We start from the raw sequence: 20046 nt of genomic DNA, 5'->3' as shown, positions 1-20046 counted from the left end.
CATGTTTATACCAATGCTGGCTGAACAATGAAGAGAGTACTGTTAAAATAACTGGGGATGTTAACACTCGGTAAAAAATTTTGGACCATCTTATCTGACAGGCACTATTTTACTGTACTTTACCGAGTGTTAACATCCCCAGTTATTTTAACAGTACTCTCTTCATTGTTCAGCCAGCATTGGTATAAACATGGGCATTTTCGTTCTTTTGTCTATCATGTGTATCAGACCCCCCTCCCCCTCTCTCTCCATTGTGTTGGCGTGTGCAGTAATTGGCCGCTTGCGCACAAGCGCTTCCACGTCCGTCGCCCACCCTTTGGCCTCGCCCCCCCCCGCCCCCCCCCCCCCCCTCCCTCCCGATACGTTCCATTCATTGGCTACCATAGTCTGATGAGCTCCCCCTAAGTTTGTACCCATCATCATTTTCGTTCTTTTGTCTATCATGTGTATTAGACCTCCCCTCCTCCTCTCTGCCCATTGTGTTGGCGGGTGCAGTGGCTGGCCGCTTGCGCACAATCGCTCCATTGTGTTGGCGTGTGCAGTAATTGGCCGCTTGCGCACAAGCGCTTCCACGTCCATCGCCCACCCTTTTGGCCTCGCCCCCCCTCCCTCCCGATACGTTCCTTTCATTGGCTACCATAGTCTGATGAGCTCCCCCCTCCCTCTCCCTCCCCCCTCAACTCGCTTTTAAGGGATTACATCTTGAATCATTGCCTCACTTGATACAGCTAATCTGGCTGTGACGGTCCCACCTGATGACGGAGACTTGTGTTGCCTCCGAAACGTCGTGATTTTTGTTTTTATTTTATTTTACTTTCTACGTGACTTTACCGAAAAAACCTAAGAAGATAATTACATCATCACCCTGATTCGCAGCGATATATTGAATCACCCGGATTGGTAGGCAATGTAAGTCCCACAATATCTTGAGGGACGTGTTAGTGCAACGGTTGCCAGCAACCGTCATCAGCAACAAGTTAACCACGTGCAACTGTGGCAACTTGGCGGGCAACCCATGTAGCTGGGTGTCTGCTTAAACACATTCCTGCGAAGGGAGCTGGTAGGAACGTTGGGTTGCTCGGTCAATGGCCAGGGTCAACGGCGGCGTGGTGTATTCCGCAAATATGGCCGACTGTGAGGGCGGGCACAAGCCGGCGTGAGTAGGTTAAAGTTGAGTTTTATAAGGGCACCACGGGGTGACCAGCCCCTCCCCACCCAGCCCCACCCCTCCCACCCCCCACCCAGCCCCACCCTCCCCACCCAGCCCCTCCCCACCCTCCCCACCCAGCCCCTCCCCACCCAGCCCCACCCCACCCTCCCCTCTCCACCCAGCCCCACCCTCCCCACCCAGCCCCTCCCCTCCCCACCCAGCTCCTCCCCACCCAGCCCCTCCCTGCACGACGGATGGACACAATAATCCCCTGTGGGCTGGTGTAACCAGGAGGTTCCAACCCAGTACAAACTCACCACATCACACACACAGCATCACATCCAGATCCCGCTCAGCCATTGTCACGAAGCTGCCATGTTTTTGATGAAAATAATTCTCTCTGCAATCTGAATGGAAGTCACCAAACCAGTTGCCCACAAAGGGGAACTGCAATCAGATTTTTTTTCACTTTTTTGGGCAACAAGATTTTTACAATTGGAAATGCCACGGCAAACATTGCCAGTGGCAATTGCCAGCGATGATTGTGGCCTTAATTGGCCCTGTAGATGATGGCCTTGATAGGCAGCACAGGACACTATATATATGAGTATTCATGGAAAACACTACAATAAATTGTACTATTATATAGTGCTCTTTATGCAGTCTTTACAACAACAAAACCCAGACGATAATAAAGATTAGGCAATCAAGCCAGCTCAAGGATGAACAAATATGGTTTTTATTTTGACTTAAAAGATGTGACCGTATGTGCATTTGTTGACTTGATTTGGGACGGAGTTTTTAAAAGCAGGGCGCAAACTAACAAACTAAAGGCCCTTGCCCGTCATGATTTGAAATGCCTTCTAAGAACCACTGAATTTGAACGACTTCCAGGAAATACAGAACTGTGTATACACAACAATTATAGCGATATGCATGAGTACAAAGGGTACATTTCCAACTATTGCTATTTATCTTTTACGTGTTTCCATATGAACTCTGCAGGGCACCATCATGCCTTCGTTGCACGCATATACTTCGAAAGTGATTCCCAGGTGGCGTCATGCTGTCGGCGAATGAGAATTATTTTCACGTGTTTTTGTCTCAGGAGTCCTCGTGTTTTTATAATACGCTGTTGTATCCTCAAAAAAGAAATCTTGTAACTCAATTTTTACACACTTCCCAATGTGCTATCGACTGCAAACTTCATATAGGTATGTCATACTGATGACAATACTATATTCTATAATTGAAAATTAAAAGTAAATATTTTTAAACAATCTTTTTTACGGCTTTTAATTGTCCACGCTCAACTGACGTTGCATGTAAATCACCACGTGGTCCCTTACGTCACGGCAAGCCGCGGGGAGCCACGCCCAGAGGCGGGGGATGTGGAAGGAGGGGAGGGGCGATGGGGGAAGGGGGCAGGGGGAAGGGCAGCTCGGACAGTACATTTCATTAAAGCGTGTTTTAAAAAAAAGTATTTTTTAAATATTTCTTATTTGTAGCTTCCTCATACATTGATTCGGTTCGGTGCAGCCACTTCCCAATGCAAATGCACGAAAGAGTAATTTCCAATGCACAATAATACTTTACACTGACATGGCGGCTTCGTAACAAATTCAATACTCGATTTAATTACGAGCTACATGTTTTTTGGAATCGCTTTCCTTGTTGTTGTTCTTTTTTATAATTAAATGTCACTTTAACTTTGCTCTGCTTTATTTTATGCTTTAACAGATGCGAAAAGTCTTGCGGAGATGCTGATAAGGTAACTGCTCAGGAATATTTCCCGTTTGATCACGAAGTCTTCTGTAACCAGATCCACTGAGGATGCTTTCCTTGTTCTCTTGATGGTGATTAGTGTTGCTTTGATGTAACTTATCCCTTCGACAGAAAGAAAGACAACGGGGTCTGCATGTCGTCCTCATTTCCACAATTTCTCTCAATAGACTAGGAACTGCTTTTTGATTTTCCCCGGGCATTCACCCCAGAAGCTTTGTTTTTTTTTGTGTGTGGCAGATAACACATTTGGTGCGCAATCATAAAAAAAAAAGAATTGTTATGAAAACACCAATTAAGTTATTGCCACGTTCAAAACGTAATTCCTTCCTCATTTCACACGTACGTCCCTTTTTTATTCTTGCTCTGAATGTCACTCCAGGAGATTTGGGTAAACTGATTTTCCAGCATGACTTCATTTCTATTAAATGCACGCGCCGCGCAGGTTATCGGGAAATCTGGCAAGCAGTTCAAAAAATAATGTAATGACTACTCCATAAAACAGATTAGCAATTTATATTAAGTTTTTTTTGCAGCATTCAATGTTTTTTTCTCTCTCCATAAAAAAAATCTTAGTTGCTACAGCACATTGCTTTGCGGGGAGAAAAACACACTCTGCCGTTGTACAATATACAATATCACCTGAAAGTGATTTCGAGAATGGCTCAAAAAAAAGTGTGCATTCTTGTAACCAAAGTGTACTGAGTCAATTTGTTACTAAGACACCAACCTGGAGGACAGTGAAATGCCTGAACGTTGCAGCACTGTAAGTAGGTTGCCAATCTATGCGAGTGTTTCTCCCAATCAGAAATGACCAACACATCCATAGGCGGCAGGCTGCTAGAGCTGACAGGGCTTAGCGCCCTAGAACATTCGCCGGCTTACATTTAAACCCAGCTTACAGAGGTAAAACCTCTCAAAGCTGGACCCGGCGAGAGAACACAAGGTATCCACTAGCCGAGCACGTGGTGGGCTGAGACGGTCCGTGAACCCATGCAATTACATTTGTGTTAGATGATTGATATCCAAAAACAGGAGAGCACGAGGTCACCACTAGCAGAGAAGAGTGTGGACTGAAGCCGCCGGTGAACCCGTGCCCTCGGCCATGTCAGTCAACTGCCGACTGTGCTCGTGGCAACCTTTTGCTCCCTTGCATTCTGGGCATGAATTTTCTAAAACATGTGTACATTAAATGTATCCAAAAAGCAATTAATTTAGTGAAAATATAGATATTCAGCACCACCAAAAAACATTTTTCTTGGCCTCTCTCAAAGAATACATCTCAAAAGTAGGACCCTCATAAAAAAAAGTGATATTCAGTGTAACAGTCTCGTGTAAAAAATAAATACACCTGACTGTTCAGATAAGGAGTAAAGATGCATTACTCTGTTTACACTCTTGTGCTTTTGTATTGTTGATTTCATCCTTCCTTCCCGCTGCAATGCTCTTACCTGCTCCTGGCGAGAAAAATCCATCTTTGCACAACTGAATTGGCGCGCGCCTCTCGTTTGCAGCAAAAACTCGCGCCCCGTGGACACGCCGGTGAAAAGGGAGCAGCAGACTCCACGAATCCACATCGACGTCCCCCGGGGGCAGCTTCTGATTGAGAACAAGGACAGCACGGAGCAGCTCGGTCAGTGGCAAGCCGAAACACAGGGCGCAGCAAATGCCAGCGCAGGCAGACGACAACGGCGTGGTTTTTTTTTCAAGGGACTTGGTCGACCCAGCGAGTGCGTCATCTGTTGCCATCGCGCACAGCTCTGGGTCCCCACGCTGCCCGTTAGTTTTCGCCACACGCGGACCCAACCGCGTTGTAAATGTCAGGCATCCGATCCGACCTTAATTTGCAATGTTTTCTAATAGATGATTGAAGTGCTGCACACTTGTGGAAATATCTCAGGTCAATTAGGGCAAGGTAGAGATGACAGATTTAAGAGTTGTAAATGGTAGATGTTGCCGCATCTGTGGAAGCTATTCATAGCTTCACATCTATACATGTGAAGGACTTACATTCACAGTTATGTGGAAATTTATTCCTATTTGCTTATAGAATGTTGTTAGATTTATGTAAATATTGTAGCAAGTGGTTTTCACTTGAGGTAACTATTTACAGGATATTTGTTAGCATATTTCAGAATAAGGGGAAAAGCTCACAACAAAATGTTTACATTATTTAACATTGTGGAAAAATTAATGTTTGCCTTATTTTCCTATTTTGAATATTTGTGTTGCCAAGTGATTTACTAAACAGTGATGACCATCATTTGTGAGTTGGTGATTATATGCTTAATGTCATGTTATTGGCAAGAAGTGGATAATCAAATGAGAATGTGTTTTTTTTTTATTACGGTAATATGTTCATGCAATTGTGAAACATGTAGTGACTTTTTTCATAATCAGTTTTATTTATGTATCATTTTTGGGTGTTCATTATAACCTACTAATTTGACAGTAATAACTTTGTAAATATTTGTCGTGATTTTTTTTTCTTGGGGGATGCTATACTCTTGTATAAAGCCAAGAACTAGATAATTTATGGGTCAACATGCTACCTCATCTTCTTGAATACTAACTTAGTATTTCAACATAATCACAACTTTCTAAAGAACGGACATTTGCACAGAACCCACTTGGTTATACTTAACAGCTGAGCAGGTGGTCCAAACAACTGTGGTCTTTATTCAAATTAACATTCTTGTAATGATGTGGAACAGTTGGTGCTCAATTACTTTAATGATCTGGGCTTGTACCAACTGTTCATCAGCCCACGTTGTAACCTTGATCACGTATCAGTCCTGTTCCCACCTGGCCAATGGGCTTGGCATTTTGACATTTTCGTGCAACATTGTTTATTTAATGCATGTCCTGCCCCCAGGTGTGTCTTCTTGGCATATGTGTTGTTTTTTTATTCCTGATGCCAACTACCCTAATTTAACACCAAGCAATTGCACTGACTTGTGCCAACTAACACGCTGCCTTGGGGGTATAAGATTTAATCATTGCAATTTTGGTCCCCAAAAAAAAAACCCGTATTAGAAAGCCAAAAGAACATTTCCCAAAGTGCCCGAATTAACATGATGAAGACCGCACACAGTTTGTGTATATCACAGTTTAATGGGGGTTTTTCTTTTTTACAAATCCAGAAGGATGGGGCTGAAGGAAATCCTGTGTGCGATCGAGGCAATCATATTTTCATTCATTTCAAAAAAGTCTTTTACTTTTACATTATTTACTCTGTTTTAACCTAGTCGTGTAAATGTGTCAAAATTTTGTCGGTGAAACAAAAGAGAGGCGTTTATGCAACAGGAGAATGGCATGAAAATGTTTACATTTTTTTCCGCTAAAAAAAAGTACGTAATGTTGGCATTGATTTATTTCTCATTTTCAATCACTGTCGCCGATCACAGGCCCAGAGGCCCAAAACATCAATCGGCCAGCAACAAACAGCACTATCAAAGATGTAATAGGTAAGAGTTAACACGTTTCATAAAATTGAGCAGGCCTGTAAGAGATTGGGAGAATAGACAATGGTATCAGGGGGGGGATTTTAAAGTTGAGCAGTGCGAGGGAAAAATAAGAAACAGAAGTGCTGTTGCAACATAGTTACAACATAGTAGCAACATTGCAACAACATTGTAACAACATAGTACCAGCAACGAAATTGTGTGAACGATGCAATAATCTAATGGGGTTTTTATTTTAAGACTCCTTGGACCTCCTGTCTAGTGAGGTAATTGTGCTGTGTGGTCGACCGTATCTCCGTGGGGCACTAGAGTATTGATAATTTAGCCATTTATTGAATATTTACAATAGATCTCATTACTCGGGGAATAGCTGCTGTCTGAATGTCCATTATTTACAGGGGGCCTGCGTTTGGTTCTGCATGGGAATGTATTGCCTCCCTATCGCTAGCCACCGAGGGTGAACTTAGCGATGACAACCACCGCTGTGGTCCCGCCGTTGTCGACGCAAGGTCCCCCCGTGTGTGTGCTGTGCCACAGAGGGGGACGACAAGTCCACCATTCTCCTCACGGACTCCGATTACAGTCAGGCTGGGAAGTCACGGACGTACAGCGGGGGGCACACCTTGCCCCACCCCCATCCTCACCCCCATCCTCACCCGCACCCCCACCCTCACCCCCATCCTCACCCTCACCCAGCTCCAGCTGCAGGACCCGTCGACACGCTCATCGATACCTCCAACACACGACCGGGCACAAGTACGTGTGTGTGTGTTTGTTCGTGTGTATGTGTGTGCGGGGAGCGGTAGTGTCGCGGTTAGTGTGCTGGGCTATGAACTCAAACACCCGAGTTCGATTACCGCTCACGGCCAACACCCAGTGACGATTATTTGAACCAGTCCTGGGCTTCCCCTAGATCGACTCAGCTCAAATGAGTACCTGGTGTAGTGTGTAAACACTGCCACTGGGGAGACAAAGGCGGCCGAGCGTGGTGTTGGCCACCCACCTCGTCACGTGCCGTGCCATCCTTCATAGGTGCTTGTTAATAGCAATTGCCCCAAGTCTGTTAAGGCTATACGGCAGATCTTTGTCTTTGTTAATGTGTGTGGGCAGTGGTGGTTCAGTAGTTAGCGCACTGCACTACGAACCCCAGCGACCTGAGATTGATTCCTGAACTGGTCCTGAGCCTCCTCTAGGTCCACTCAGCATTAAATGAGTATCCGGTGCCGTGTGTAGCACTGGGGATACAAAAGCGGCTGGGTGTGGTGCTGGCCACCTCCCCCACATGCCATTCTAGCCTTCATAGGTGCTCGCTAACAGCACTTGCCCCAACAATTTGTTATAGGCTACACGGGGAATATTTGTCTTTTGTTGTATGTGTGTTTATGTTTGTGCGCGGCAAGAGGTGACACGGTGTTTTTCACCCTGCGCCACAAACACGGTGACCCAGGGTTTAATCTCCAACCACAGGTAACATCACTGGCTAGTGGCATTGCACAATTTCTAGGCCTCCTCTAGGTTGAGTCAACCTCAAATGAGTACCAGGTCATGTGTGTAAACATCAGAAATGGTTAGATATTGGTAGTCTGGCATGGTGCTAGTCACGTCGCTTTCTCGTCCCCCATTTGAGTCTTTACGTGTGCTCACAAACAGTAATTTCCCCCACCACTCTGCATGGATATACGGAGGATCTTTGTCTCTTTGTGTATCTGTGGGAAGGAGTGAAGGCAGAGTTGTTGGCATGGCCAGGAATAAACCTGCATTCTATTTCTGACCATGCACACCATTTGTAATTGCTGTGTGGGACTGGCTTGCACCTCCCATGATTTGGTCTTTCATGAGCAGTGAGCACTGATGATGAACAGCAGCATGGGGAGGCACAAAGTGGCCGGGCATAGTGCTGACTACTGTATACATTTGGTACCAGCCTTAATAGGCACTGCCTCACATCAAATTGACTTGATATTCCCTATAATTACATTTTTTAATACATTTTTTGTGTCGTAAATATGTTGTCATTTAATATTGGCTGCCCTGGCGAATGTGCATATATACACAATATATATAGGAAAGTGAGAATTTTTTTTTGTCCAAAAGCCTTCTGTTAATTTCATTAAAAATGTACTTTATTTTGCTGAAGAAACAAACGTGACTTTTTGGTCCATCAAATTAGCATTGACATTCTAATGCTTTTCCTCAATCGGTGGACTCTTTTGGCCCACTCACATTCACGACTGTGTCTGCTTCCAATCACAGTTAACAACAACAACACAAATAATAAAGTAAGGGTTTGCTCTGACTTTTTTTTTTTAGACACCAAAAACATATGTCTGGGGCAGAGATAATCTACAAATGAATGACAGAACCAGTACTTAAATATCTCAAGTCTTAATTATGCCTACTGGGGGAGAAGAATAATAATTTTTAAAAATACCCTATGGCAGGTTTCTCTCACTGTTGCTTTTAATGAGGTCCCACTAACCTGATTTGAAATGAAATACTGTACATTGACATGCGTGCATCTGCGGTGGGAGGTGCTGTGCCTATTCTTTGTATTATATCGTCAACTTTGAGCGGTAGTGTAGCAGTTAGCGCGCTGCGCTACTTAACCCAGCGACCCGAGTTCGATTCCCGCTCACGGCCAACACCAGTGACGATTATTTGAACCGTTTCTGGACCTCCACTAGGTCGACTCAGCCTCACATCATTACCTGGTGCGGTGTGTAAAAACATCGCCACTGGGGAGATAAAGGCAACCTGGCGTGGTCTTGGCTGTGCGGCCTTCATAGGTGCTCGCTAACAGCCCTTACAGTCTGTTACAGGCGATACGGAGGAGGAATCTTTGTCTTTGTGCCTTTCCTTGGATTGATATTGTCAACTCTGATTAATTGTGTGCGATGTCCGTATGCTGCGCGTGTTTATCACACCGTGGAATTCAAATATCGGATTTGTTTGCGTGTCGCCATACACTTTCAATAGCACCTGCGAGTGGAGCGATGAATAATTTTAATTTAAAATTACAGAATTAATGAATGTCTGGGGAAATCCGAAATGCGTGACATTCGGCGGTGTCTGTTGGTTAGTTTACGTGACGTTAGACAGATGGCAGTGCGGCTTCGTCTTTGCATCGCTGTAGACGCATTTCGATATTTTAGCACTTGTTTTTCTTCAATGCAGGCCTGCAGTGAGCTCATTGAGACTCTTTTTTATCGGTTTGCTGTCATGTAAATACAGTAGTTTAGGCCTCGTAAGCGAAATGAACTATTTCAGATTTCTCAAAGCCATCCTTAGCTTTTTTTCCCCTCTAGGGTGGTCGTTTCAATTAAACAGAGAGTCACTAAATTTAATTAAACATTTAATGGCTTTTCCAGAGCTGAGCTCGCTTGTTTTCTCTTTCTGCTCTCCGACCACTTTTCCATCAGCGCCGTGCTTTAATAGGTGGCAATTATCTAAGTTGAACACATTTCTGTCAAATTAGTGTCAGTTAAATGCTGCAGGTGCTGTTTTTTTATTTAGCTCCGCCCCCCCCCCCCTTGAATGCTATTGCTAAGGGGCCATCCATTTAGTAAGTACGCAAAAATCTGTCAAAACTTGACCCATCCCCCCCCCCTCCCTGTACGCACGCGCACTTTTTACACCCCCCCCCCCCCGTTTCCTATGCGTACGCACATTGTCAGTAGACCCCCCATACGTAAGCGTACGCATTTGGGTTAACCCCCCCCCCCTCCCCCTCCATGCGTACGTACTAAATGGATGGCCCCTAATTGTGTCACATTAGTGCCTAAAAATTAGATTGTTTCCGGACATCACCGAGTGCTTTTTCTGCTGGCAGAGCCAATGGGTTTGTTAATCATAGTTTGTAAATGTAATAGCAGATTAACATAGCATTCAACCAAGCTGAATGTGTAGAGTATTACTGGCCAATTTAAGGCACGTATTGTTAATTACGTGTACATAAATGCCACATTGTATCATCTAATGTGGTATCCAGAAAGAGGCACTTAACTTGGTAATCAAAATAAATATATATTTTGAACAAACACATCAATAGATGTGTCATCTAAATAAATGAGCACTTACTTGTATTAATTTCTTAGCGTGCTCAATCAATGTGCTTCGTTACGTTTAATCAAGTCGAGATCCATTGGAAAGCAATGTTCATTATCTGAGTGGCATCCGGATGATTAAAAACAAGTTAATTCGAATGTAACTTTCCTAAAATTGGCAAAGGAGTGGCATTTACAGCAAACAGCACTGAAAGTGATTGAGGTGAAAAACGCAGCTTGTCCATAATGGTATCATTCACTTTTATCGAACGCATAATTAGACAACAGTTTGAGCTAGGTCAATAAAACTGACAAAAGCACAAAGACACAGATCACCCGTATAGTCTTGACAGACTGTTGGGGCAAGTGATGTAAGCGAGCACCTATGAAGGCCGGCACAGCACACGAAGGGGGGTGGTTGGCCAACACCACGCCCGACCACACCGCACCAGGTACTCATTTGAGGTTGCATCGACCCAGGGGAGGCCCAGGACCCATTCAGAAATTCGTCACAGGTGTTGGCCGCGAGCGCGAGTCGAACCCGGGTCACAGCCGGGTTCGTAGCGCAGCGTACCGCTAAGCGCTGCACCACCGCTCACCATAATTCTCGAGGCTCCCAGGTGCTCACCAGAATCTCAGGTGCGGTTGTTTTTAAAACGCCTGTAAATGCGCCCGTGAAAACCCCTAGAGGTTGAGCGAATGTAAAACACACACACACACATATATATGGAATATGTTCACAACGTTTCAACAAACAGCTCTTTAAACCGTGTCTAATTATAATTAATGATGTATGGAATATGATGATTCATGGACATCCTCTCAGACAAACGGGTCAGAATTTATTTTGATTTAGTTTAATTTCAGTCACAGGCGTTAATGTGAAGAGAGCATATTATGGTGTTCCACTAATATTGAGGGCCTTTTTATCACGTTACTAAGCAAAGGCTCAAAATCCCAAATTTGTATTAGCTTATTTTTAATTAATGCTCATCCTTTATCTCACGTTTGGTTCTTGAGTTACCCACGCAACGAGAAACATCTATCAATACATTAATAGGAGTATGATGATGCTAATGCATTGGCTTTTGCATTTGTGCAGTCTCGCCCTCTGATGTGTTCTCGCGTTGTGCCACGTGTTGTTCGGCAAGCCACGTTGTTCGTGCCAAGCACACGTGGTACAACCAGAACATATATCAAGAGAGCAACAGTAGGGTGAGAATTTGTGAAAACACAGCACTAAGAGGAAAAAAATATATAGACAATTGGTGACATTTTCGGCAACGGCAGGGTTTGAGTTTTTGTAATTTGTATCTGTACACTGCCAGTGCAGTGTCAGAAAAAAAAGTAGAATGATCGTGACTCGGTAAAACAAACCCAGACAGGCTTTTAGATAATTATCTTTTGAAATAATATTTGATATGTTTGGTTTTAACAATTGTACAAGATGAACGATTTCAGTGAAAGTAATCGTAAAGGTTCACAGTTCTGATGTGACGTTCTGATCTCACCGGAAAAAGCAAAAGTGCTTCCTTTCATTTATTCTAGATTTTTGGGTTGGGTCACGGTAATAATCTGGCCAAGTTTTGTCAGAAAGACCCTCGAACACCAGAAAAATCCGAATGTACTAAATTGGCACTTTAAGAAGCATTCAGCTTGTAACGAAATGTAACAATTACGTTTCGCTTGAAAACGCATCAAGCATCTTCAGGAAAATCCAGGAATTCAGAAAAAAACACATTTGGCCAGATCATTAAGCGTCCGTAACCGAAGGCCACCTAATGATCTGGAAGTGCCGGAGACTCTCTCTCTCTTCTCACGGCGGCTCTGGACCTCGCTAAACCGCGCTCGGACGCAGCACTGGAGGACGTGCGGCATCGTGCGCGTTGTTCCATAAATGAAAAAAATCAAGGAATCGCCAGCTGCGACTGTGTGTGGCAGAGAGCCCCCCCAATCGTTAAACACAACGCCGACGATTTGCGCCATCATCCAGGCGCAGCACACCCTGGCGGTATCGCTACAATCAGAGCAGCCTCTACTGCAGCCTGAGATTGCTTGAAGGACCTGAACATTTAACTTTGACATCATCTATACAAACTATTGCTCCCCTCCCCGCCCCGCGCATGCCATACAAAAGAAGAAGAAGACCCAGAAAAATCGCAAGTGAATAATAATAATAACTAACAATAAGACTTTTTGATTTAAAGCTTTCGTGACTGCAGGGATTCATCTTCTTGGTTCTTTCGGTAAAGTCACGTAGAATGGAAATAATAAAATAATAAGAATTATTATTCTTTTTATGAGAGAATTAGTGATCATTATTATATTATTTCGATGTTTTATTTTTACTATTTTATTATTTCCATTCTACGTGACTTTACCGAAAGAACCAAGAAGATAACAATAAGACATTGGCTGCCATAGCCCCCCCCCCCCACCTCCGCGTCCACCTAAGCCTCTTTTCGCCGGTTGACGCTCGGTCACTTTGCAGACCCAGTGTCGCGCAAGCACGTGCGCCACCCACCCCCACCACCTCGGAGTCGCTACGCCAGCCAGTGGACCCTGAGCCGCCTACAGGGATCCGCCTGCGCCCGCACACTGCCGCCAGACTGCCGCGTGATCACACCCCGGGCGGCCGACTGCCGAGTCATCACGCCACGCACAGGCGAGAGCGACAGCTACAGCATCAGTCCCTCTCAGGACACAGGTAGCTTGCACGCCAGGCGGGCACTTTTGTTCACTCGTGGCCAAGGGGAGGCAAAGGGGGGTGGGGGGGGAGGTTAGGTGCTGAGCTTCGTGCCTGCGTGTGTCTCGTATTTCCATCCTGTGCAGTCGAAGGTCACGCAAAGCAAATGGCTGGGTGGATTCGTGATGACGTGGACTGCAGCCTCGAGTGGACCCCTGATAAAATGTCATTGCAAAGTACAAAAAAACCCTCTTCATTTCCATGTTCAATATTTAACATTTAACATATGTGCCTTAAATCTTGGCACTTGGCTGTAATGTATTATTTATATTACTTATTATTTTGATTTTAAGCCTTTTAACGCTTCATCGCTGTGATTGCGAGCCTGCCTACGCTGTGTTGATCGTGTGGCTTTGTTGCTTTACCATACCTCACCATTGTTGGTCAGTGTGGCTTTTGTGAAGGGGTGGGTGGGACTGGTTCAGATATCACTCATCACTGACATTAGCTGTGACCAAAAAATCGAACTCTGGGTCAATGGGTTTATAGCTCAGTGCTCTATAACCACTGTGCCACCACACACCCCGCTATGTATGTACGTGTAGGAATTACTTTGAAAGAAATTACAACATCAGTTTGTCTAGATTATACAGCTGCTGTGTGTGCTGATCTCATCACTCCATCTCTGCCTTGATCATTTTCTCGGGAACAACAATCTCCCTCCCCTGCTTTGCCAAGCCAACACTATTTTCATCTTTTGGCCATCATCCCTGACAGCTATGTATCCGGCCCAAGGCTACTTGTCCTTCTTAACAGTCAATATGATGTCGCTGAATTGGTTTTGTTTTTGTGCCATTTGTTCCTTTTTCTGTCGGTGAGCGTAATTCCCAGGATGCATTTCTGCATTGCTTTTTTTCGTGGCACTTTTTAACATCTCTTGGTTCTTTCGGTAAAGTCACGTAGAAGATAAATAATAAAATAATAAAAATGAAACATTAAATAATTTTCACGACATTTCGGCCACAACGCAAGCAGCCGTCCGAAACGTCGTGAGAATTATTTTATTATGTTTTATTTTTATTATTTTATCATTTCTCTTCTACGTGACTTTACCGAAAGAACCAAGAAGATGAATCCCTGCAGTCACGAAAGCTTTAAATCGAAATTTTTAACATCTGTTTCATTTTCATTTGTCAGTGTCAATGTTTCTGATCCATATATCCATAGCGGGCAATACATACTTTTTAGGCATATTGGTATGTTGCTTTTCGTTATCAATTTCAGTTGTTTTACAAAACAACTCACCTCTTTATTTTATCATATTGATCCCAGTCTACTTTCAATAATTTTCTAGATAGTTGTCGTATTTTATGATTGTATTCCTCCATCATTTGTTTTTCTCTTGTTCAGGGAACTTTAGTTTTCCTCACATAAAAAAAATGTTTTCCCAACTTTTCAGCCTTCTGTGTTAAGTTTATGTAATTATTACCTCTAGTTGATTTCCATTGGTTGTTATGATAACGATATCGTCAGCAAATCTGAGATTGTTGATACTCACTTAATTTATGCTCACGCCTTCATATCTCAAGACTACTTTTCAGAAATATCTTCAAATGTTGCCTTTTAATAACTTTGGCAAAAGTGTGTCACCTTTCTGCTTCTGATTTATATTTAATTCTATTTTTTTTGGAAATCGGAGTGTAACTGTTCTATTTTTAGAGAATAAAATCCGTACATTTTCTGCATTTATTTATTGAGGCCTTGTTTTGTGATATCCCGGATGACTGCACGTAAAATGTGCACCACTGTAAACACAGTGATAATATATATCACTATGCCTGATTAAAGTCAGACATGGTGATTTTTTATATTCATTTCCAGAAATTGATTGATCGTTTGTATGTATGTGGTCAATGGTAGAAAAACCTTTCCCAAGTCTGGCTTTCTCACACGGTTGGGTTGACCTCTACATTTTCCATTATTCTCTTCGCAGTGGTCTTCAAGAACAATATATAAATATGAGACAATCTGGTAGGTTATATGTAGGCAGGTGTAGTGTTTCTTTTTGTATCTTAGTGGAACAAAACAAATGATGATATAATGCCGCATATCACGTTTAAATTGTACCACCGTTACGTTTCCAAGAATCCGTTTTTTTCTTCTTCTCAGAAGCACATTTTCAGCCAGTGCTGCCACCATTTCGCAAATTTACCAAAATTGTACATTTCGGTACAGGGGGGGGGCAAGCCACATATAGCCTCTTAAATTATATGACATTACCCGCTGTTCGATGCTGCGCGCAGACAAGGGCCGGAACAGCATGGTGTCGACGGAGAGCGCGTCGTCCACTTATGAGGAGCTGGCTCGAGCGTACGAGCACGCGCGCATGGAGGAGCAGCTCAAGAACGCCACCTTCGAGATCACCGAGTGCTTCGTCTCCGACACGTCCTCGGAGCAGCGGCTGACGGGCGGCACGGCGGGTACGGGCGGCGAGCCCGGCGGAGACAGCCTCACGTCTGGAAGCACGCCCAGCGAGTCGGGCATCTGTCGCTTCACCGCCTCTCCGCCCAAACCGCAGGTGGCGAGCACGAACCAGGGAAGCATGGCCATGCCCATTGCGCACCGTGCAGGTAACATTGCAAATGTGAGCCACGCGTCACGTGACCCCCCCCTCCCCCCTACCCCGCGGCACCTTGCGCCCCTTGCAGAGGTCGCAAACGGGTTTTGATTCCTTACCCGTACCCGGCCGCACCAGGGTCGCAAACGGGTACCCGAACCCGTACCCGGCCTTACCCGCACCATACCCGTACCCGGCCGGGTACGGGTAGGGTATCGGGTACCTGATTGAGACCTCTGGGATGAAGCCATGTTGCAGGCGCGGGTGGGTTGATTCTAGGAACTTGAATTGTGAGAAGAGACAAGACGTTGGGAAATGAGTGACAAACAGTTACTCACCAGTGACTCACGGTCTACCCGTACCCGGCCGCACCAGGGTTGCAAACGGGTACCCGTACCCGTACCCGGTCGGGTACGGGTAGCCGGGTATCGGGTAGGGTATGGGTATCGGGTACCCGGTTGCGACCTCTGCCTTGCGCCCCTTGTGTTATGACTGATGGAGCCTCCTTCATCCGCAGGCTTTGGCACCGCCCCCACCAGAGGTCGGGGCAATTGGGCCACCGTTGCTCACTTAGTTTCCGATAAATTCGGCTTTCCATTTGGCCACCCCTACTGCCTTGCCCTTGCTACAATGGCGCTGTGCTGTTAATTTATTCGGCGGGCGTCTGGAATGCTTCTTCCTATATTAGGAAGCCACCGGGTGCTGTGCACTTTTACATCAAGATTAAACACTAATTTCCTTCAGTGCTTTTTGTCTTTAGCTTGTTGTGCCCCTCCCCCTCCCGCACTTCCAATTAGCATGGTTGACTACATATGGTACGAACGAAGTTCAACATACATACGTTGTACATATTTAACAACGTAAAAATAAGAACACGAAGATCTTTTGTCAATGCACTGCTGGGTGAAGGCCTCCATATGCTGTGTTGATTTTTGGGGGTTGTTTGACCATATTTCACCATGCTGGTCAGTGCAGGGGTTGGCAAAGGCAGAGCCGCATGATCAATGTTAGCTGTGGCCAGGTTCTCAGTGCAGTGCGCTAATCACTGCACCACCGCTCCACCCCACTACATTATTTAAGCGACTCACAATATGATTTCTGGATCGGGTTATCAAAGAGTATAATACATTGTAAATGTTACTTCATCGTTCAGCTTAGTCCTGTAATCTCTGTTGACATTGTATTTAATCAAGCGTGCGATTGGCACTATGATTGTACAGTATTATATTCTCAAAACATTTTGACCATTCCTTATACACAGAGAGAATATTGTGCCTTGCTATATAAAACTTTCTTGGAAAATGTGGAGTCAACATGATTTTGGCATTATTGTTTACATCAGCATGACATTTTATAATCACGTTCTGGCCACTACTTGATGAGGACCTCCATATTCCTGCATTATTTACCTTTCAGCATTTTGTGAATACTTCATTCCTCCATTGGAACCTCATTTGCCAGTAAAAATATGATAATTGTTTTTTTACCCTTCTATCTGGCAACAAAACTGACACCTTTTTTTTACAAGGAGTCATGTTTACATAGACCACAATACCTGCAGTCATAATGCAAAAAAAAATGAGGTTCCAATGGTGTAAATTCTTAACCCGAGCTCTCATACTCTGATGGTGCATTGTCTTTGAGTTGTGCGCCTTTTGGCGTCATCTGGTCCCAACCCATGTGAGACTAGGCTCTAAGGAAAGCTGTCTTGGGTGTGAACCAATCAACTTCAAGGACAGTGCACATTATCAGAGTTATGTTTTTTTGTTTGCATTATGACTGCAGGTATTGTGGTCTATGTAAGCATGACTCCTTGTAAAAAAAAAGGTGTCAGTTTTGTTGCCAGATAGAAGGGTAAAAAACCAATTATCATATTTCATTCCTGTTTTGTGGATGCTGGCATGGTGTCGTAGTTAACGCACTGGACATTAAATTCAGAGATTGTTGGTTGTATTTAATCTCCAAGCATGACGGTGTAAATAAAGGGGGTGATGATTACAATCTCACCCCCCCCACCCCCCCTGTCCTCCCAGCAACATAAATGGGTCCACAAAAGTCGATGGACAGGTTGCGTGTGATGGGTTAAAGTGTGGTTACTCCCACTTCTTCCGAGACGTCTGGCCGGTGTGGATGAGCAAGCCAACCACCAGAGGTGTGGACTCGAGTCATGTGACTTGGACTCGAGTCACATGACTCGAGTCATGAATTTGATGACTTGCGACTCGACTTGGACTTGCATAACAATGACTTTGTCCCACCTATGAGATGTGGACTCGAGTCATGTGACTTGGACTCGAGTCACATGACTCGAGTCATGAATTTGATGACTTGCGACTCGACTTGGACTTGCATAACAATGACTTTGTCCCACCTATGAGATGTGGACTCGAGTCATGTGACTTGGACTCGAGTCACATGACTCGAGTCATGAATTTGATGACTTGCGACTCGACTTGGACTTGCATAACAATGACTTTGTCCCACCTATGAGATGTGGACTCGAGTCATGTGACTTGGACTCGAGTCAGACTCGAGTCATGAATTTGATGACTTGCGACTCGACTTGGACTTGCATAACAATGACTTTGTCCCACCTCTGAGATGTGGACTCGAGTCATGTGACTTGGACTCGAGTCAGACTCGAGTCATGAATTTGATGACTTGCGACTCGACTTGGACTTGCATAACAATGACTTTGTCCCACCTATGAGATGTGGACTCGAGTCATGTGACTTGGACTCGAGTCAGACTCGAGTCATGAATTTGATGACTTGCGACTCGACTTGGACTTGCATAACAATGACTTTGTCCCACCTATGAGATGTGGACTCGAGTCATGTGACTTGGACTCGAGTCAGACTCGAGTCATGAATTTGATGACTTGCGACTCGACTTGGACTTGCATAACAATGACTTTGTCCCACCTCTGAGATGTGGACTCGAGTCATGTGACTTGGACTCGAGTCAGACTCGAGTCATGAATTTGATGACTTGCGACTCGACTTGGACTTGCATAACAATGACTTTGTCCCACCTATGAGATGTGGACTCGAGTCATGTGACTTGGACTCGAGTCAGACTCGAGTCATGAATTTGATGACTTGCGACTCGACTTGGACTTGCATAACAATGACTTTGTCCCACCTCTGAGATGTGGACTCGAGTCATGTGACTTGGACTCGAGTCAGACTCGAGTCATGAATTTGATGACTTGCGACTCGACTTGGACTTGCATAACAATGACTTTGTCCCACCTCTGAGATGTGGACTCGAGTCATGTGACTTGGACTCGAGTCAGACTCGAGTCATGAATTTGATGACTTGCGACTCGACTTGGACTTGCATAACAATGACTTTGTCCCACCTATGAGATGTGGACTCGAGTCATGTGACTTGGACTCGAGTCAGACTCGAGTCATGAATTTGATGACTTGCGACTCGACTTGGACTTGCATAACAATGACTTTGTCCCACCTATGAGATGTGGACTCGAGTCATGTGACTTGGACTCGAGTCAGACTCGAGTCATGAATTTGATGACTTGCGACTCGACTTGGACTTGCATAACAATGACTTTGTCCCACCTCTGAGATGTGGACTCGAGTCATGTGACTTGGACTCGAGTCAGACTCGAGTCATGAATTTGATGACTTGCGACTCGACTTGGACTTGCATAACAATGACTTTGTCCCACCTATGAGATGTGGACTCGAGTCATGTGACTTGGACTCGAGTCAGACTCGAGTCATGAATTTGATGACTTGCGACTCGACTTGGACTTGCATAACAATGACTTTGTCCCACCTATGAGATGTGGACTCGAGTCATGTGACTTGGACTCGAGTCAGACTCGAGTCATGAATTTGATGACTTGCGACTCGACTTGGACTTGCATAACAATGACTTTGTCCCACCTATGAGATGTGGACTCGAGTCATGTGACTTGGACTCGAGTCAGACTCGAGTCATGAATTTGATGACTTGCGACTCGACTTGGACTTGCATAACAATGACTTTGTCCCACCTCTGCCAAACACCCTCTAGAGACGCTCGCTTGCGTTGTACGTGTGTATGTACGTTGAACTTCTTTCGCACCATACGTAGCCAACCGTGCTAATTGGAGCGAAGGCCCTTTCTGCCAGTAGTGTCACGAGCGACAATTTGCAGGGCTGCATCTTAAACTTCTTTGATTATTCTTCTTGGTTCTTTCGGTAAAGTCACGTAGAAGGACGGCTGCTTGCGTTGTGGCCGAAACGTCGTGAGAATTGTTTTATTATGTTTTATTTTTATTATTTTATTACTTC

At 44.6% G+C, this 20046-nt stretch overlaps 1 protein-coding gene across 1 annotated transcript in view; it reads left to right on the top strand.

Moving 5' to 3' along the window:
* The window catches only part of LOC144728500 (cell adhesion molecule DSCAM-like), a 197878-nt gene that overhangs the window by 176279 nt on the left and 1553 nt on the right, over nucleotides 1-20046 (top strand). Inside the window, 6 exon segments of the mRNA XM_078607988.1 lie at nucleotides 2891-2921; nucleotides 4447-4565; nucleotides 6340-6399; nucleotides 6934-7152; nucleotides 12931-13146; nucleotides 15429-15755. Of these exon segments, the coding sequence (XP_078464114.1) occupies nucleotides 2891-2921; nucleotides 4447-4565; nucleotides 6340-6399; nucleotides 6934-7152; nucleotides 12931-13146; nucleotides 15429-15755 (972 nt within the window).

Source organism: Lampetra planeri, chromosome 29 (assembly GCF_965212315.1).
Source record: "Lampetra planeri chromosome 29, kcLamPlan1.2.h2, whole genome shotgun sequence".
Taxonomy (NCBI): Eukaryota; Metazoa; Chordata; class Hyperoartia; order Petromyzontiformes; family Petromyzontidae; genus Lampetra; species Lampetra planeri.
Note: the sequence above shows the minus strand (reverse complement) of the source record. Positions and strands in the feature narration are given on the sequence as shown.